At 45.8% G+C, this 17,591-nt stretch overlaps 1 protein-coding gene across 3 annotated transcripts in view; it reads right to left on the reverse strand.

The window, feature by feature from the left end:
- Window positions 1–472: 472 nt before the first annotated feature.
- Window positions 473–17,591, reverse strand: part of LOC135260741 (SWI/SNF-related matrix-associated actin-dependent regulator of chromatin subfamily D member 3) — a 52,608-nt gene continuing 35,489 nt past the window's right edge. For all 3 annotated transcript variants that reach the window (XM_064346227.1, XM_064346228.1, XM_064346226.1), the window contains 10 exons: window positions 16,710–16,832; window positions 16,067–16,189; window positions 14,454–14,549; window positions 9,970–10,071; window positions 8,573–8,734; window positions 7,683–7,780; window positions 7,175–7,310; window positions 6,566–6,688; window positions 5,974–6,075; window positions 473–5,411 (listed from right to left, as the gene is read on the reverse strand). In XM_064346227.1, the coding sequence (XP_064202297.1) occupies window positions 5,358–5,411; window positions 5,974–6,075; window positions 6,566–6,688; window positions 7,175–7,310; window positions 7,683–7,780; window positions 8,573–8,734; window positions 9,970–10,071; window positions 14,454–14,549; window positions 16,067–16,189; window positions 16,710–16,832 (1,119 nt within the window). In that variant the 3' untranslated portion in view covers window positions 473–5,357. The remainder of the gene's footprint in view (window positions 5,412–5,973; window positions 6,076–6,565; window positions 6,689–7,174; window positions 7,311–7,682; window positions 7,781–8,572; window positions 8,735–9,969; window positions 10,072–14,453; window positions 14,550–16,066; window positions 16,190–16,709; window positions 16,833–17,591) is intronic.

Raw genomic sequence — 17,591 nt, forward strand, 5'->3', positions numbered from 1 at the left:
TCCGTTTCCCATGTAGCTTGGTTGGATGCCGGGCGGTGACGTAGTATAATGTGGAATTCAGCGACATCACACTCATTAACCGATTGGCTCAAGGGTCAATGCTTCGGTACTGCAAACATGAAGTGGGAGTTGCTGTCGAGTTTCCCATACCTCCCTAAGAATACAGCGAGGATCCCCGTGCGTTTGTGCCTAATGCCAGCATACCATTGGTCAGTGATCTCTGTGAAAACCCATTGAGGGCATGAAATAGTTTTTTTTACTTCTCACCCCATTAATTGTGCAATTAAAAATATAATGAATCCTGAATAAATCCGTCCAATCAGATATTGCAGCACGATGTCGGTTTACATATATGGGTTTGGTGTAATGGAACGAGACAAACCATTCTAAAAACCCCGTGTCTGTTAGACTGCACCCATCATGGACGGCCCCAGGAGGCCGAATGACATCACTCGAGCACAGCCGAGCCGCCTCGTATTTAGAAATGTTTTATTACATGTTCTGTACAGCCAGCAGGACAATGTCAGTTACAGGCCCACTGCTAGACCCGCAGTGGCGGTCAAATGGAAAAAGAAACAAATGGATGAAAAAAGATCATTTTTCCTAAAATGACAGTGAGGACGGGTGTCCCTAACGCTACTCGGTTGGCCTCTTGAGAGACCTTAAGACTCCCAGCTAAAATACAAGATGGTTCTTTAGGTGGTTCCCGAGGCCCCTGTGTTTCTATGTACAAGATGGAACTAGACTTACCTACAGCACGAATAGAATGAACAGCATGCATCTCTATGAGTTGTCACAAGGGTAGGACATGGATTATGTCCGGTTAGTGACTACATTTCCCATCATGCCTAGAGAACTGCTCCATCCCTGGCACTTGAGGCCAGGAACATGATATTGAGCCCTGAAGCTTTATTTGTCGTTTGGCTTCTTTTTGGTCTGTTAGTCATACGATACACACCAGTTCTCCCTCTCTAGAAGGAAAGCCATCTGTACCAAATGAACATGAAACATGGATGTTAAAAAAAGTCAGCCCTACACTCCTGCACCCCTAGTCTTTACCTTTCAAAGGCATTATTTGTCTCTGACAACATTTATTTTACTTTTTAAAGTCACCACGTTAAAAACAAGTTTGAAACAAGTATTTGTAAGTCATTATACAATAGCACAGTTCTTTTGTGTTTGAGCCGTTCGTTGTTGACATCTTTCAGAGAGCGTTCGGTAAGGTCCTTAACGACACACTCGTAAGGACGTTAACCTCTCAAAGAGGATTTTTTTTATTTTTTTTTGGTTAGACATTAGCCAACGTTATTTTTTTTATTGTGACTTACGTAGTTTAGCCTGTGAGGCGGTCTTTCGAGTTTTGTCGTACTGGAGACAAACGCAGACGCTGAAATCAGCCAAGCTGTGTCGTCACGTGGACGCACCCTTTCAACACGACACCCTCACAGGTACAAACTTTGGCAAATGCTACTGTCCTTCACATACAAGTCTAAAAACAAAACCACAGTCACATGTTTTAATTTACCCCCGTACCCCGTACCCCGTACCCCATACCCCTGGACATCAAGTGCCATTACGCTTAACATAGACCTATACAGCGCCTCCTAGCTGTCGGGCACTGTACTGAACAAATTGCGAATTGTGGATCCATGATTGGGGAAGGCGTTTTCTCTGTGTTGCAAACAGGAAACGGGGCCCGGAACACGCTGGACGCCCACGACAACGTGCTGCTCACCTTCGTCTTCGTCTATGACCCCTTCTACGCCCAGCGGGTGAGCGAGACTGACGTCTTCGCCGGGGTCAAGGCCATGATCGGCGAGGTGGAGCTTTGAGTGAAACGGCCACAGGAAGGTTGGAGTAAATCTGAAGGGTCCTTTAGAAGGTTCTCCAACAGCGTTTGCTGAAAAGTTGTTTGGGCCCCATCGGTCGACAGCTTCACAAGAACGGCTTCTGGTTTCTCGTTTGAGTCTCGCAGGAAGTCATTGCAGGCCAATCGGAATGGCACTCAACTCAAACCCAAATCTCTGGGGCCAGAAATGTTACTCATGCCACAGTCAGAATTCAATGTTTGTGGTTACTTCTTCATGCCAAAAAGCATCCCTTAAAAAATAAACTATGTCCATGCAGCATGCACAGGTTTAAGAAACAAAACAAACAAACAGAAAAAACATCTTTTAGAGGCAATGGGCTTCTTTGTCTTTTTTTTCACAGGCATTTTTAGACAGAAAAAAACAAAACCAAAGCACTGCGTTTTTTTCATGGATGCCATAATGAGACGGACAGGTGTGACATCCAGTTGGGAGCTGAAGCTGCAAATCCAATGACAGGCAGTGCTTCATCAATACTGTGGGTATTAGGAGATGTAAAATATATTGCCCCCCCCCCCCCCATGGGTGAGTCAACAGAAGCAAATCTTAACAGCCTCCAATTTCATTACACTTTCACAGTTCCGTTATTAAACACATAACTGAGAGGAACCTGATTAGACTGGCTTGTTCAGATCCAGATGCTGGGTCCTTACTTTGCAGATCGAAGCCTTTCTGTCTCTGTGGATCACTAAAGTCCAAAACTCCAAGGACATAACTGGTTAAATTCAGGCAAAAGCTGGTGTGGTTAACTCATTCAGTCAGTGTTATTGTATTGAGAGTTATTTAGCTCACACCTCACATTTTGTTATACTTTGTAATTTATATAGATGGATCAGTTTTTTTTTTTTTGCCTTTAATAGGGACTGGAAAATACTGCCAGTTCCAAGCAACCTGACGACATATTTATTGCCATTTCCTGGCTGGAGAAGAACAGGCCATTACATCATGTTTCTGCAGCAGCTCTGTGGCACGCTCTGTTGCCATTGGCTCCTGCACATTTCCTGCTGAGAAGTGGCTCGTTGCTGCTCTAGCACAGAAATAGAAAATACTAGAATGGTTCTCTTCTTTGAAAAGCCAGGCAGGCTTACTCAACAGGATGGAATCAGAATCCAAGTTCAAATTCAAACATTATTCCTGGCTGGACAAAAAGAAAGGTGTGTACCTCCCTTCAGGGACGAACATTGGATGGGAATTCATGTTAAAGTATATATTTTTTTAACCAATTGTAGTAAAGCTAGTCTACGGCAGCAACATCCTGGTCAAGCCCAAACATACTGCCAGTCCAATTCTCACCAACAACAGAAGTAGCAAATCCCCACTCCAGAGACAGTGTTCCCAGCCCTCTCCTGTCCTTTTACTGTGCAACAGATACAACTCCTGAAAATAATACTAAAACAAATACAAATAAGTTAAAACATATACACGGGCATACCACAAACAATGCTATGCTATGGCACTTTAAAATGAAAAGTGAACGTTTGATATTTGAAATCTACACTGTTAGCAGACTGGACCCTACCGCTCTTAGTTTGGTAATGGGAGCTGTTGGGATAGAAAGGAGAGGCCTTCTGTGGGCCTTCTTTTTCACTGTAACTGCTGTGAGCGCTAGAGGTGGCACAAGCAGGCAGTGCAGATGGGCAGTGCCAACACGCTGGCATTCAGAAGTGGGCAGTGCCAACACACCCTACACCTCAGAAGTGGGCAGTGCCAACACACCCTATCCATCAGAAACGGGCAGTGCCAACACACCCTGCCCTTCAGAAATGGGCATGTTTTTGAGAATCCTCATTAATAACAGACACCCCCCCCCCCCGAACTGCAGTCAGCAAGGAGAGAGCTTTTAACACTGCTAAGAGTTAAGGTACACCCTGACAATTTACAAAGTTCACGTGTACCAGTTTTTGGAGCTGGAGCAACTGGGCCTCCATTAACATTTCTCCACATTTTCCATTTTTTTGACAGCTATGATCAGGATTTCCAGGTTGGGAAGACCAATGTGGGCAACAATCTCTGTGGCATAAAACAAACTTAATATAACAGGCAATCAGATTGCTAATTGAAGAGAAGTGGGCTTCGTCTTTGGTTTTTGGTACACGTTCCTATGACAACCATGTGACAGGATACTATCAACGGTTTCACTTGTGCTCTATCACATAAAATGTTGGGAAGATGTCTCCGTCAGTAAAATATATCTTTATGGTAAGTGTGGGATCTTAATTTACTTATTTTACTGGCAAATTGTGGTGTAATTTGCAGCACAAGCTCAGGGATGAAGTGTACATGGACACACAAGCTCCCCCGTGTGGTCTAGAGTAGGTACTGCACCCCCCTCTGTACACGTCATATCACACCTCTACCGATTGAAGCAAAGAACGTCTCCCTATGCGCTTTCTAGTACAGGCAGACGTGGCCCTGTGACCTTTAGATTAAGTGCATGCCAGATTCAGTGCCCGCCTGCACCAGTGTGTACATCAAAACATGAGTGTTATATTTGATTGGTTTCGTGTGTGGTTGCGCACAGAGCTGGGCTGACAATATGTAAAAAAATAAAATAAAATAAAAAACCACATTAAATCAGCTTTTTTTGTCTCTGAATAAACCAAACTGTCCATCCCAACTATGTATCTGCCTTGTGTGGGTTGTAGATGTGTAGTGTGGTGTAGTGAGGAAAACATTTTGTTTTGCACATTCGTTGAGGAGCTTCGAGAAACTCCACAGACACAACACTACGGGCTCAACACTGACACGGAAGCTGAGAACCGACAATTTCACGCTCAAAACCGACGCCGTGAAATTAATACTGACGATTGACAATTAATACTGAAAATCTTGACTGAACAGACACCGTGGGTTCGTCCTAAATCAGGACCTCTGTGGAGCCTCCAGTCCTTCTGTTTCTGCCATCTTATCACCTCCATTTCACCTCCTTCTCCTCTTTCAGTGTTCAGTCTGGACACATATCGGCCCATTTTATGCAGACAGGAGGGAAGTCGAAAGTCCGGACCCACGCAGCACTGAGGAAACTCCACAGCATGCACAGATGCTGCACTGGGACATTCTGTGACATCCAGAGCTCCACTGAATACAGGCAGCCGGTTCAAAAAAATGGATCCAGATCCAGATGTGCGCTGGCTAGGAAAATTCAGGACATGCTGAATGAAGGGGGTGAGAGGGGTGGGGTGGGGGGGGTTCGGGAGGTGAGTCAAAGAGGAAAGACTGTGTTCCGGTGAGTTTGGAGAGATTGGGTCGGGTGGGGGAGGGGTGTAGGTGGCCTTGATGTGGCACTTGTGTGTAACAACTTGATTCCAAAACTGGGCTCAACTTGTAGGGCATGTGCAATTGGTCACCAGTCACAGGTCAGAGGTCAAAGGTCACAATAACAAATGATTATGACATCAAATTAACATCACAGACAAGGGGCGGGCATCTCCTAGACTTGGGAGTGGTGGAAGGACAAGGGAGGTGCAATCGTTTCCCCCGGGGAAGGATTTAGGTGTTGCGCACAGCCAGAGCCTGCTCCAGCTCTTGTCTTCTTTGCTGGATCTGTGGAGACAGAAATCATGTAACTGATGAGACAAACCTCAGCTTAAAAAACCTTACAGCCACAGATCATTTAAGCCAGTCCTAAATCTCATCCAGAAAGGCCCAGTGTGAATGCAGCACTATGTCCGAATCAGCTTACTTGCCTACTATTGAGTATACAAGTTGTATACAAGTTATATCTGCAACTTGTATACTCAATAGCAGGCTAGCAAGCTGTTTTGGACAAGGCCTTGGTTTCAACCAAACAGTAACACACCTGATTCTGTTAATCAAGGTCCTTAGCAAAGACTCGAGTGGTTGCTTATTAGAATCAGGTATGTAGCTGCTTGGTTGGAACAAAAGCCTACACCCACACTGGCCCTTTCTGGATAAGGCTGAGGACACCTCATCAAATCTTGCACGTTAACACTATTGCATAAACAGCCTGAATCTATTCAATGGTTATTCAATGAAACTTTCAAATGAAAATTAAAACACGAAGAAACGAAAACTCTCGACTGGATACATCTCAGGTGTAATGGAAAGCCAGAGAGGTAAACGAAAAAAGCCATAGTCTTCTCACCTTACAGTAGAAGTAGCGACTGACAGCCTCCTGGGACCAGGGCTGGTGGTAGAACTCCGCCCTCCTCTCTTCCTCCGGGTTTCCCACCATATCTGTCATCATCTGAAGCACACATGCAGGCAGGCAGACCATGAAAGGCCTTCTCCTGCTCACCACGGCCCTACTCCTGCTGACAATGGCCTTACTCCTGCTCACAATGGCCCTGATCCCGTTCACAATGGACCTGACCCTCGTAGTTAATCATTCACACACATATCTGTAGGGAAGACATTTTGAGCACTACACAGTCCAGCAGCGCTCCTTTGGGAACAAATGAATCAGCTAAAAAGCTGTGGAACATAACTGGCTGACAGAAGCACCAGAGGAGCATCTTGCTGAAAAAAACCTCACACTGTTTTTGATGTTCTATTGACAAGTCAGTGCAAGGATGACTTCTGGACCTGCTTGGTAACATCTGCTTCAGTGTATTTGAAATTACAGTATACAGTGAAACTGTAGACTAAGTCACTGTTGCACAGATGTCACAGCGACATCAGAGAATGTTAGATTCCCCCTTGATCTTGGCTGGGTGTGGTGAATGGTGCTGACTCACCTTCAAGTCCCGGGTCTGGGATTTGAGCCAGTCCTGGATGTAGCCTTTGGGGTCCTTGGAAAAGCTCAACATGAAGTCTCTCTGGATCTTCAACTGGTTGATGGACTCAATGGTTTCGTGGATCTAGGGGAGGCCATGATGACAAAGAGTCAAAACAAATGATCCAGATCAGTGTGGGATACTACCTTTCTGATACCATTTCCTCCAAGTTGAGGAAGTCCAAATTCAGTCCTGTAGACCTTTGCAAATGCTTTTGTTTGAGCAATCTGCTATTTTATACATCTATTGCACCTTTAATGGATCTGTGTTCTTAGAAGCAACAATATTTTATGTACGTCATTGACTAGACGTGACTATTTACTAACTGCCAGGTAAAATCATACTGATATTTTAAACGTTAATGGTAGGGACAACTGGTTACTTGCTTAACGAAGGAAACGCTTGGATTGAAAGATCGGCTAGAGCAAAAAAAAGCTAACAGGGATTTCCTGGAAGCCCAGACAAAACTGGTTGAGTTCCTTGCCCATTGTTTCTTCTCCAGAGTGTTACTATGAATCTGCCACTCTGATTGGCTGCGACTTGTACAGTATGAAGCTGTGATTGGAAAACCTTGTTGTCTAGGGACGCAATCTCCTGCTGATTGGCCGTGGAGAGCAGGAAGCTGCTCATCTGGCCCTTCAGGGGGTCCTCCACCTCCACGTCGATATCGTAGCAGGCCGTCTTCTTCTGGTCGTTAGGGTCCACACTGTCAAGGACCAAAATGGACAGGTTAGAGAAAGACCTTTCAATGTGACAACTAACCCATCTCCCCTGTATGTATAAAGCCAGCAATGGGCCATCTAGCAAAGGCCTTTAGCTCTGATTATTTTGGGAGATATTTTAAGGGGTTGGCCATGCTATTGTAGAGAAAGAAATGTCATGTTGGCGCCCGTGAACATGTACATGTACATATTCATGTCAACTACAGATAGCTGGTGAATCAACCAGCCAGTTGGTGTTGAGTTGAGGTTCAGTGGTCCAGCTGACACCAGGGAGGGGACTACTTGTTCCCATGACCCCCTTGCTCACCTGCACCAGGGGGGGTGATTGCTCATATCCAGGTCCCCCCCCCACTCACCTGATTACGTGGTTAATGACGATGGGGTCTGGGGGCAGGAGCAGGTTGGTGAGCCGCTGGGGAATCTCTGAGAACTTCAGACGCGGGCAGTCGAAAATCTAGGAGAGGGAGACAACTGCCACACTCATTTACGCCCACAAGCCTAACCAAACCACGGTCTTCCTCACACTCTCTCCGTCCTCATCACTCCAAAGTAACGTAGAGGGCCCCGGGGCACACAGCTTCCCTTCCACAGACAAAGTGTAACAGCCGACAATACTGAACTATGTAACTACTGTTTCTCTGAATAATCAAACAGCAGCACTACCTGTTCAACAAAAGCAAACTTGCTGATATCGATAACATTAAAATAACATTAAAATGACTTCAGTAAAATGGCAGCATGGGCAGCTTCCACTTGTGCTCTCATGTCATCATGATGACGTCATAATTAAAGGCGTGGATTCCCCTTTTCTCCCAATTAGTACTAGTTATTTGTAATAATAGTAATTATAATGTTGGTGACAATGGTGCTAATGATAACATCAAAGGAAGCATAGTTATAAAACATTCTGTAATTACAGTCAGGGCAATTCTTGCAATAATAATAATTATAGTCATGGTGATAGTGGAATTTTAATTACTGGAATTTAATGGTGGTAACGGGATGAAGATGGTGACGATATCAGACGACAACTTGCTGGAAATACCAAACACTGTTGATACAAGTCTTGTAATATTGTTTTGACAATGATTATGATGATGGCAGTGATGATTGTGGTGATATCAGAGGAGGTGGCTCTACCTGCTGGGTATACTCGCCATGTTTGATGTAACTTGAGTAATATTACTTATACTGATGGTGATGATGATGATGATGATGATGGTGATATCAGAGGAGGTGGCTCTACCTGCTGGAAGTACTTGTCACAGTTGATGTACTCCTTGTCGTGGGCGTCCTGTAGCTTGTTGGTCTTCACATACTGCCACAGGGCCTGTATGATGGCCGAGCGGGTCTGGGTGTGGATGCCCAGCAGTCGGGCCAGACGGGGGTCTAGCTTGAACTGGGGGGGCTGTGGAAAGGGAGAGGGGGGGGGCGTGATTCTACTGAGCACGTCCTAAATGTGCCTTTACTGCTTTCCCACTACTCTCCTACATCATAGTGAAGTCCAAATGAAAGTCCAAATAAATGTGCTGCCCATTGCTTTGAATTTTCAGAACATCTGAATCTTCTCACAGTGTTGTTTTTTGATTTTTACCACAGCCTCATGTACAACATTGTTGCAGCCTATGCCATTCAAGTGATTTAGATATTCACTGTCTATCTCATTTCATTTAATTTCATTTCAGTTCTTCATGCAAGGTTGTTTTGTGGAAACTAAGAATGTCTTTTCATTGTCTAAAACATGCTTAAAATGTAGTGCTCTCAAAATGTTATGATTTTGTTTTTCGCTATGTTTTATTCAAAACCAACACACTGACCTCTGTATATTTTTGGAGTGCAAGGTTGGTTAAGTACCCCAAATTTTCTTTTCAGGATACTAACACACAAAATTATCAAGAACGAGCAATAATCTGATGAATGACTTCTAAGCATCACATGAGAATGGCAGCAGCAGCCTTGGCCATTTTTCAATGTGAAAACCAATTGAAAGCCCAAGGCAAGCCAGCCCGGCCTGGCCTTTCCCAACCTCCACATTCCAGCCCAATCACGAAAGAGGGGGGCGAGGGATTCCAGAACTTTCTGTGAGCTCCAAAGAACAATTCTTAGCTCATGTACTGTAGCTGTCTTTGGCGGGAATAATATTCTCTCCTCCTCATTAGGGAGAACTGGGTCTTTGTGAACTCAGGGTGCCTGTTTGTCGGGGGGGGGGGGGGCAGCAATACCTTGGAGGTGCTGCTTTCCTTACTCTGGTAACGGCCATTATCATGGATCAAAACTGAGAGGTATCCTGTCTGCAGTCTGAAATAAACACCCGCGATAAGGCCCCTGAAACACAACACCGACTGCTTCGGAAAAAACACAGAGACTCTTTCTAACTGACGGCACAGTAGCCTCCTCACTATAGTTGGACTGCATCTAGATGCACTTCAGAAACCAACAGACATAATTCAAGTCAATTCAAGTCAACTATATCCTATGCCATAGTGTTCAGGTAGCAACACCAACACATGTGGATTCACGTGAAGTCGCCGAGGTGTAATCAGTATGCGGTATCCTGACTGAAGCTCCTAGCGACAAAGGCAGAGTCCCTTGTGAATTCAGTCGCCGATCAGGGCCTGTCCCGGGTCTCTCTGGCGCCCTCACCTGGTAGTCCAGCATCAGCAGCAGGGTGCAGCGCACGCTCACGTCGCCCGGCCTCTTCACCTGGAAGCCGTCCGTCTCCTGGGTGGTGGGGGTGCGGTGCCACTGCTCAGAGCACAGAGACGAAACGCATTAGAAATGCATTACATTACATTACATTACATTGCATTACATTACTTTACTTTGCATTCCATTACATTACATTACATTGCGTTACATTACATTACATTACATTGCATTACAGGCATTTAGCAGACGCTCTTATCTAGAGCGACTTACATCGTATCCAATTACACAGCTGGATATATACTGGAGCAATGCAGATTAAGTACCTTGCTCAAGGGTCCAACGGCAATCGAACCTGCGACCTTCGGGTTACAAGACCAACTCCTTAGCCATTACACACTACACTGCCGCATTGTAACTCCCACAGACCACTCTATACACACTGTGTCATCCCTTAATTGATAGAGAATGTGTAGATGCCCCTCCATAGGAACATAGGAATGCACACACATGCGCGCACACACGCACGCACGCACGCACACACACACTCACACACACACACGCACATGCACGCACGCACAAACACACACTGTACCCAATCAACCAACCTGTTACCATTCATGCCAAGTACTTCTAGTACGGTTCCACTGGATTATAGCATATATGAGGAACAAAGCATTCTGGGTACAATTAAGCATTTGTCAGGGTAAAAGAAGACATTCTTTCAGAAGATCGTCGTTAATTTTTTATTTTTTTTTAATTTAGAGAGCAATGTCCCGCACCATCACCTCACCCCCGCCCCTCAAAAAAAGGCAATAAACCCAAAGAAGATAAGGAATGAATGGGACATTAAAAAGTGAGAACAGGACAGAGTGGACCTGACACAGATTGGGCACTGATTGGATTCCGAATGGATGAGCGAGTGCCTGAATTCTCCCTCAGAATGGGGACGGCCACGAAAACACGTCGACCTTGTTCCTTTTCACAGATCCAGGCGTGCTTCTCGTGATTGAATTTCCTCCTCAAAAAATTAATGTGTTTCGGTTTTTTTCTTTTCTTTTTTTTTTTCTTTTTTAAAAAAAAGGATGCCATTACGAAGACGGCCAATGCCAGGAAAAGCATTTAAAGACAAAGAAGGAGCCGGAGAACGAGGAGGGAGACCGAAGCCGACCGGCGGCCGTCACAAAAAAAGCGGCCGTCGGAAGAGCCCGCGTCTCATTGGTCGACCGGGCGTCCTTGTCCGCGCTTCCCCTCCGTCCGGAACCGCCGCGTTATCCGCGCGGCGCTTAATCGCTCTTGAGTCGTGCTCGAGCGAGCCGAAATTCTCCGGGCCCGGCCGCTTGCGGCACATTAACCCCGCGCGCGCAGCACCAACACGACCCAGAGGTTATAAAAAAAACGTGACTTTTGTTTTTTTCAGGAATATTTGACTTTGAGAAGTTTTTTTTTTTTTTTTTTAAAGAACGCAGTCTTAAAGAGTTTTGTTAACACGACTGATTTTTTTAGAGGAGACTGGACATCAAAGAGGATGCAATGCAGTGAGGGTCCAGGTTGACACCTGCCATACACTCGTCCAAAATCGGTAAAGGGAGGCTGTTTTTTCCGTTGGCTGCACAGAATTAGGAAACTGTTGGGTCATAAAGGGAAAGAATTGGGGAGTGGTCAGCTTGCAGGGCAGGGATAGGTGGGGTTGGGGTAAGGATGGCCAATCCCAGTTCAAGGAGGTTATAGTTCTCTGACCAAGACTGGCAACCATGGTGTGTTAATGATGAAGAACTGGTTGTTGATATTAGATATTATTATATACTATTCAATATAATAGTATATATATTGCACAGAATTAGGAAACTGTTGGGTCATAAAGGGAAAGAATTGGGGAGTGGTCAGCTTGCAGGGCAGGGATAGGTGGGGTTGGGGTAAGGATGGCCAATCCCAGTTCAAGGAGGTTACAGTTCTCTGACCAAGACTGGCAACCATGGTGTGTTAATGATGAAGAACCGGTTGTTGATATTAGATATTATTATATACTATTCAATATAACAAAATTCAGAAAGTACAACAAAAAAAGTGGTTCAATCAGATGGGATACTGCATTACCAAAGGCAACCAAAGTTCCAGCCAATCCACCCGCTTAAAACAACCTTGATTTTCTGGGGACTCAAAATCTCGGTCAAAAAAAGGTTGTGGAAGCGGCTACCCAAATCCTCAGATCATCTCACTTTTGTATTGAGGCAGAACAGCTACGTGCGCCTGTCACCAGCAAGAATCGAACTGCATTCAGCAGACGAGGGCCGTGTTCCCTTTGGTTTCGCGCAGGGACCGGCGCTTTGAATAAACTTCTAGTTTAGCGGGTTTTTTCTTTGACAGAATCCCCCGGAGCGACATTTCCGGCGGGCCTGCGGATCCCGAATACAAAAAACAAAAAACAAAAAACTCTAAAGAGCTTCCGCGCCAACCTCGACACGTCCTTCAACAGACGCTTTGGAGACGAAGAGCACTTCGAAGTGACGAGCGCTGGCTTTTCAGCGGCAGTGTTTTCAGGAGCGAAGCGGCCTCCGTTTTTAACGCCAGTCTCCGTTTGTTTGCGTGACAGAAATGTGCCATGGCCCAAGGACGGCTTTCGTAAGGGATTTGAATGCACCTCCGAGAATTTAAATAAAGGTTCTGAATGGACACACGTACACACACGCAAACTCAAGCACTCACACGCGCACACACACTCACACACACACTCACACGCACGCACTCACGCACACGCACGCACTCACGCACACACACACACACACACACACACATATGCAAACTCATTCACTCACACGCACACACACACATGCACACACGCACACGCAAACTCAAGCACTCACACACACGCACACGCGCACACGCGCACACACACACACACACACACACACAAACTCACGCACACACACACACACACAAACTCACGCACACACACACACACACAAACTCACGCACACGCACACACATACACACACACAAACTCACGCACTCACACACGCGCACACGCGCACACACACACACACACACACACAAACTCACGCACACACACACACACACACAAACTCACGCACACACACACACACACACACACACAGAACAGCACGTATTAGCAGAACGAATCGCAGGCTCCCGGTACATAATCCTATAATAAAAAAAACTGAGACAGCGGCAGACTCAGGGTCAGGACAACACGAACAGAGACACCGCGTTCCGCGGAGAGTCAACACGCGGCGTTGCACACGTGTCCGCTTCAGGTGCTTCTCAGCGCTTATCGTCACGCCGTCACCGTGTCCCGGGTGGCGGGAACATCTCGGCCTGTGTCTGGCCCGGGACACCGCCAAGCCCTTGACCTCCAGATGCATTGCACTGCCACACAGGCAGGGGGGCGCTGACGCTGACAAGGCCAGCCTGACAGCGGCCGCTACTGGGGCCGAGGAATGGATCGCCTTATTACGCAAAAAAATTAGGCTCCTGAAGGGAGCATTCTGAAAAAGCGAAATGTCTTAAATTCCGCCCACAGGCACATTCAAGGCCGGGTTTTGAATTAGGATTGGTTTGCTTTGTCCAGGTTTCCACGATGTTATACTATAAGTGATAAATACCGCGGTATAAGGTATACCGTCTTAACAGTAACAGCTGAAAGATTTTGGCCATCCTGACACATTTGTAGTCTCACCAGCTGTTCATAATTCACTATGTTTACGTGGCCTTATCTTATTGTAAGCATTTCTAAAAGGTTTGTTCTTGCAATGGTTGAAGGGGTTTTTGAGAGAATGTGGCCATTGATATGCTTGCTTATTTCTGCGTGACAGTTTTATGGTGAGGTCGCTTCGGGGGAAACTGAGAAAGATGTGTACCTCACTGCTTAGCACACACTTCACCCATTGGGGGGGGCTTGCATGTGCACACTATTATTCAAAGTGTTGTCATTACCAGAGTCCACAGATTCCTTCTTATAAATATTTGGGTTTTCCTTCATACCGTGGTGCAAAGCCAGCATACTGCCACACTGGAGCTGCCACATTTTTTTGACAACCAAATCTTGGGTCTCCATCTTGTCTCTTTAGCCCTTTCAAGAGTAAGTTCTTTTGGAATGTCTTTTTTCCAAAATTCTAAGTCGGTGTTCTGGAACTCTACTGATTTGCATTGCCAGTAGTGGTAGCTACATTCGAACAAAATACATGGTTTAAAGCCTGGGTGATTAGGGGGAGTGTAGCACAGTGGGTAAGGAACTGGGCTTGTAACCGAAAGGTCGCAGGTTCGATTCCCGGGTAGGACACTGCCGTTGTACCCTTGAGCAAGGTACTTAACCGAAATTGCTTCAGTATATATCCAGCTGTATAAAGGGATACAATGTAAAAAAATGCTATGTAAAAGTTGTGTAAGTCGCTCTGGATAAGAGCGTCTGCTAAATGCCTGTAATGTAATGTAATGTAATGATTATGCCGTTGGGTCCTCACCTCCACCAGGTGGTTGTCGGGTCCGTACAGGTCCTTGTCCAGTTCGATCACCAGGCTCTTGAAGAAGGACGAGAACTTCCTTTTCTGTTTTCCAGGCTGGGGACAGAGGGAAAAAAGTGAACCGTGTCCACAGGAGAAACAGCACACCTTCATCCTGCCCTCCCAGCATCCACACACTCGACTCCACACTCTCCACACACTCCACACGCTCCACACACTTCACTCACACCCACTCAAAGTGCCCCACGACCCACAACAACTACATTCATACAAACAGTGAGGAGGGATGCTGAGTATCACAGATAATTATGTAAACAATCATTAATAACAAATTTATTTATTTATTATTAGTACATCATTAATTATGATCAACACAGAAATGTTCGGCAATGTGATATGCTGAAATACTGAAATATATACTGGAATACTGGGGTAATACGGTTGAGTACGGTTGAGTAACAATATTAGTCTGGTTTAAAAAAAAAATTAATCCCAAATACTGAATGTGCCCCGTATGTAAAATCCCCAAATGACAGTGATATGAAATCATATTCCAGCTGTTCCATTCAGCTTACAGCAGGCCTGTATATTCACGACGTACAAAAAAAAAACATCTGCTCTCAACCAAGAAAGCTCACTGCTCAGAAAACGCTACCTAATTATCCCTCCATCGCACGCTGAAAGTGTGCAGCTGATGCTTTTGTCAGAGGCCCATAACCAAAATTATGAACAGATCTATTACTCAGATAACAGACACGCAAAGTTCTGGAATGCACAACACCTTGTTAAAAGGTGCGACTTCAGTGTTGCCGTATTGCTATTACAGAAGGCGTTAATGTTCCTCTGTGTAAAACAAAATGTGCATAATTATGGGGTTTGTGTTTAGAGGTCACTGAATGGTCACAGTTACTGCCGCAGGTGCTGCAGGCTGCTTTCATGCCACTACCAGTCTTTTTTTACTGTTTTTTTTTTTGTTACTCAACCTGCTTAGATTGGCTAACTTTTCCAAACAGGATCTCATCTCTGTGAGAACGTAGAGCTTGCTACGCTAGGACAATCGCTCACTGTTCCAGAATTTCCCTGGGGGGTCACAGAGGGACTGTTTCAGCATGACAATGCCCCCATGCACAATGCGAGGTCCATAAAGAAATGGTTTGCGGAGTTTGGTGTGGAACAGACTGGACTGACCCGCACAGAGCCCTCCCATCAAACACCTTTGGGATGAACTGGAATGCCGACTGCGAGCCAGGCCTAATCGCCCAACATCAGTGCCCAACCTCACTAATGCTCTTGTGGCTGAATGTAAGCGAATCCCCGCAGCCCTGTTCCAAAATCTAGAGGAAAGTCTTCCCAGTAGAGTGGAGGCTGTTATAGCCTCGTGCTCCACAAACTATTGGGAAACTGCTCGTGTTTATGTGGACAGGGGCATTGCCATTTTCAAAAACTCCCCTTTCGGCAGGAAATACACTATATGACCAAAAGTATGTGGACACCCCTTGGTCTGGGGCTGATGAGTGGGGCAGATGGGGGGGGCAGAAAATCAGACGTGCACAGAGGGGCAAACAGAGCGACTCTAAACACTAATCTGGCGTTAGAATCGACCGGATACTCACGTCATCCAGCAGCTTCCCCTCTACCCGCAGCTCCCATGATGCAATGCTGCCATCGGAGTCGTCTGCATCGGGCTTGGCGGGGTTGAAGGTGTTGGAGATGTACAGCCTCAGCTTGCGCTTTTGCTGGGGGTGTGGGATGGATCACACAGATTGTTCGATTGTGACATCATCTCCAACCTGCCTATCAACTGCCTAGCTGCTGAGGCTCATTTTAATTGGCCCAGTGTGAAAGGGACCGGCGACAGCAGTTGTCTATCACCATGCAGATTTTCCTTCAACAAGCCACCTACTTTGCAAAGGCCCCACGTACACGCAAAAATTACAGCCATTATCTGTTGACACTTACGGACACACCCTTGATTAGTGGCTAAAGTCACTTCACTGTCATTATAGCCAAAATAACCGCCATCTATTTCATAAATATGACACTTGTGGGTCACCAGCACTTCCTTGACTGCTGAACAGCTTTATATTATTTATTATTATATTATAGTACAGCTTTACTACAGCCTCAGATTCCTCAATGTGTGTTAAAATAAGTGTTGTAAGGTCTCCACTGTTGAGTAGCTGGAACCTTTCTCTCTGGTCCTCTGTTCTACCAGGAAGATAACAGTAGCGAACATGGAAGCACACGCCACCCTACCTTCATTGGTCTCTTGAGAGCCTCCTGAATGTCCACCCGTTTCCTCATTATGGTTTGGTCCAGCTTACGCTCAAAAGCCAGGAGATCCATGTAGGCTTGTGACTCTGGGACCAACTCACGGATCTGAAGGGGGGGGGGGGGTGTTGAGGTTGATTGGTCAAATGTAAAAATACACCTCAAGTGCATAAACAGCAGTCATATTTTCTTTGGCTTGGCATGAATATTTCACTTTTTTTTTATTCCAGCAAATGTTTCTTCACTCTGTGGTAACTGAGATGGTGCCAAACCCCACCAGGCTGTCTCACATGACGTCAATCACCACACACTGTATAAGGGAGCATTCTCATACTATCAACCTCATGTACATAGTATGAGACTGCTACGTACACAACTTACAGTATGTACTGCATACTGTGTACCGTGTACATACTTCTCAATCACCGCACACTGTATAAGGGAGCACTCTCATACTATGAACCTCATGTACGTAGCATGAGAAAGCTATGTACACAAGGTACAGTATGTACTGCGTACTGTGTACTGTGTACATACTTCTCAATCACCACATACTGTATAAGGGAGCACTCTCATACTATGAACCTCATGTACGTAGCATGAGAAAACTATGTACACAAGGTACAGTATGTACCATGTACTGTGTACTCAATCATTAGCGACATGGAAATTGAGAAGATGCAGTGATACTGTGAACCCTTCCCTGCTCAGCTGATGTCTCTGTAGCCGTGTCACTGGAAGAGGGGGGGGGGGACAGGATGGGGGGGGGAGCTGTGGTGAGTTATGTGCGCCGCTCTGCCTGCAGTCCCCCCGAGTCCCACATTAGCATGCAGGCCCCCCCCCCCGACGAGAGCCTCACCTCGGCTA

Source organism: Anguilla rostrata, chromosome 8 (genome assembly GCF_018555375.3).
Source record: "Anguilla rostrata isolate EN2019 chromosome 8, ASM1855537v3, whole genome shotgun sequence".
In the NCBI taxonomy this organism is placed as follows: domain Eukaryota; kingdom Metazoa; phylum Chordata; class Actinopteri; order Anguilliformes; family Anguillidae; genus Anguilla; species Anguilla rostrata.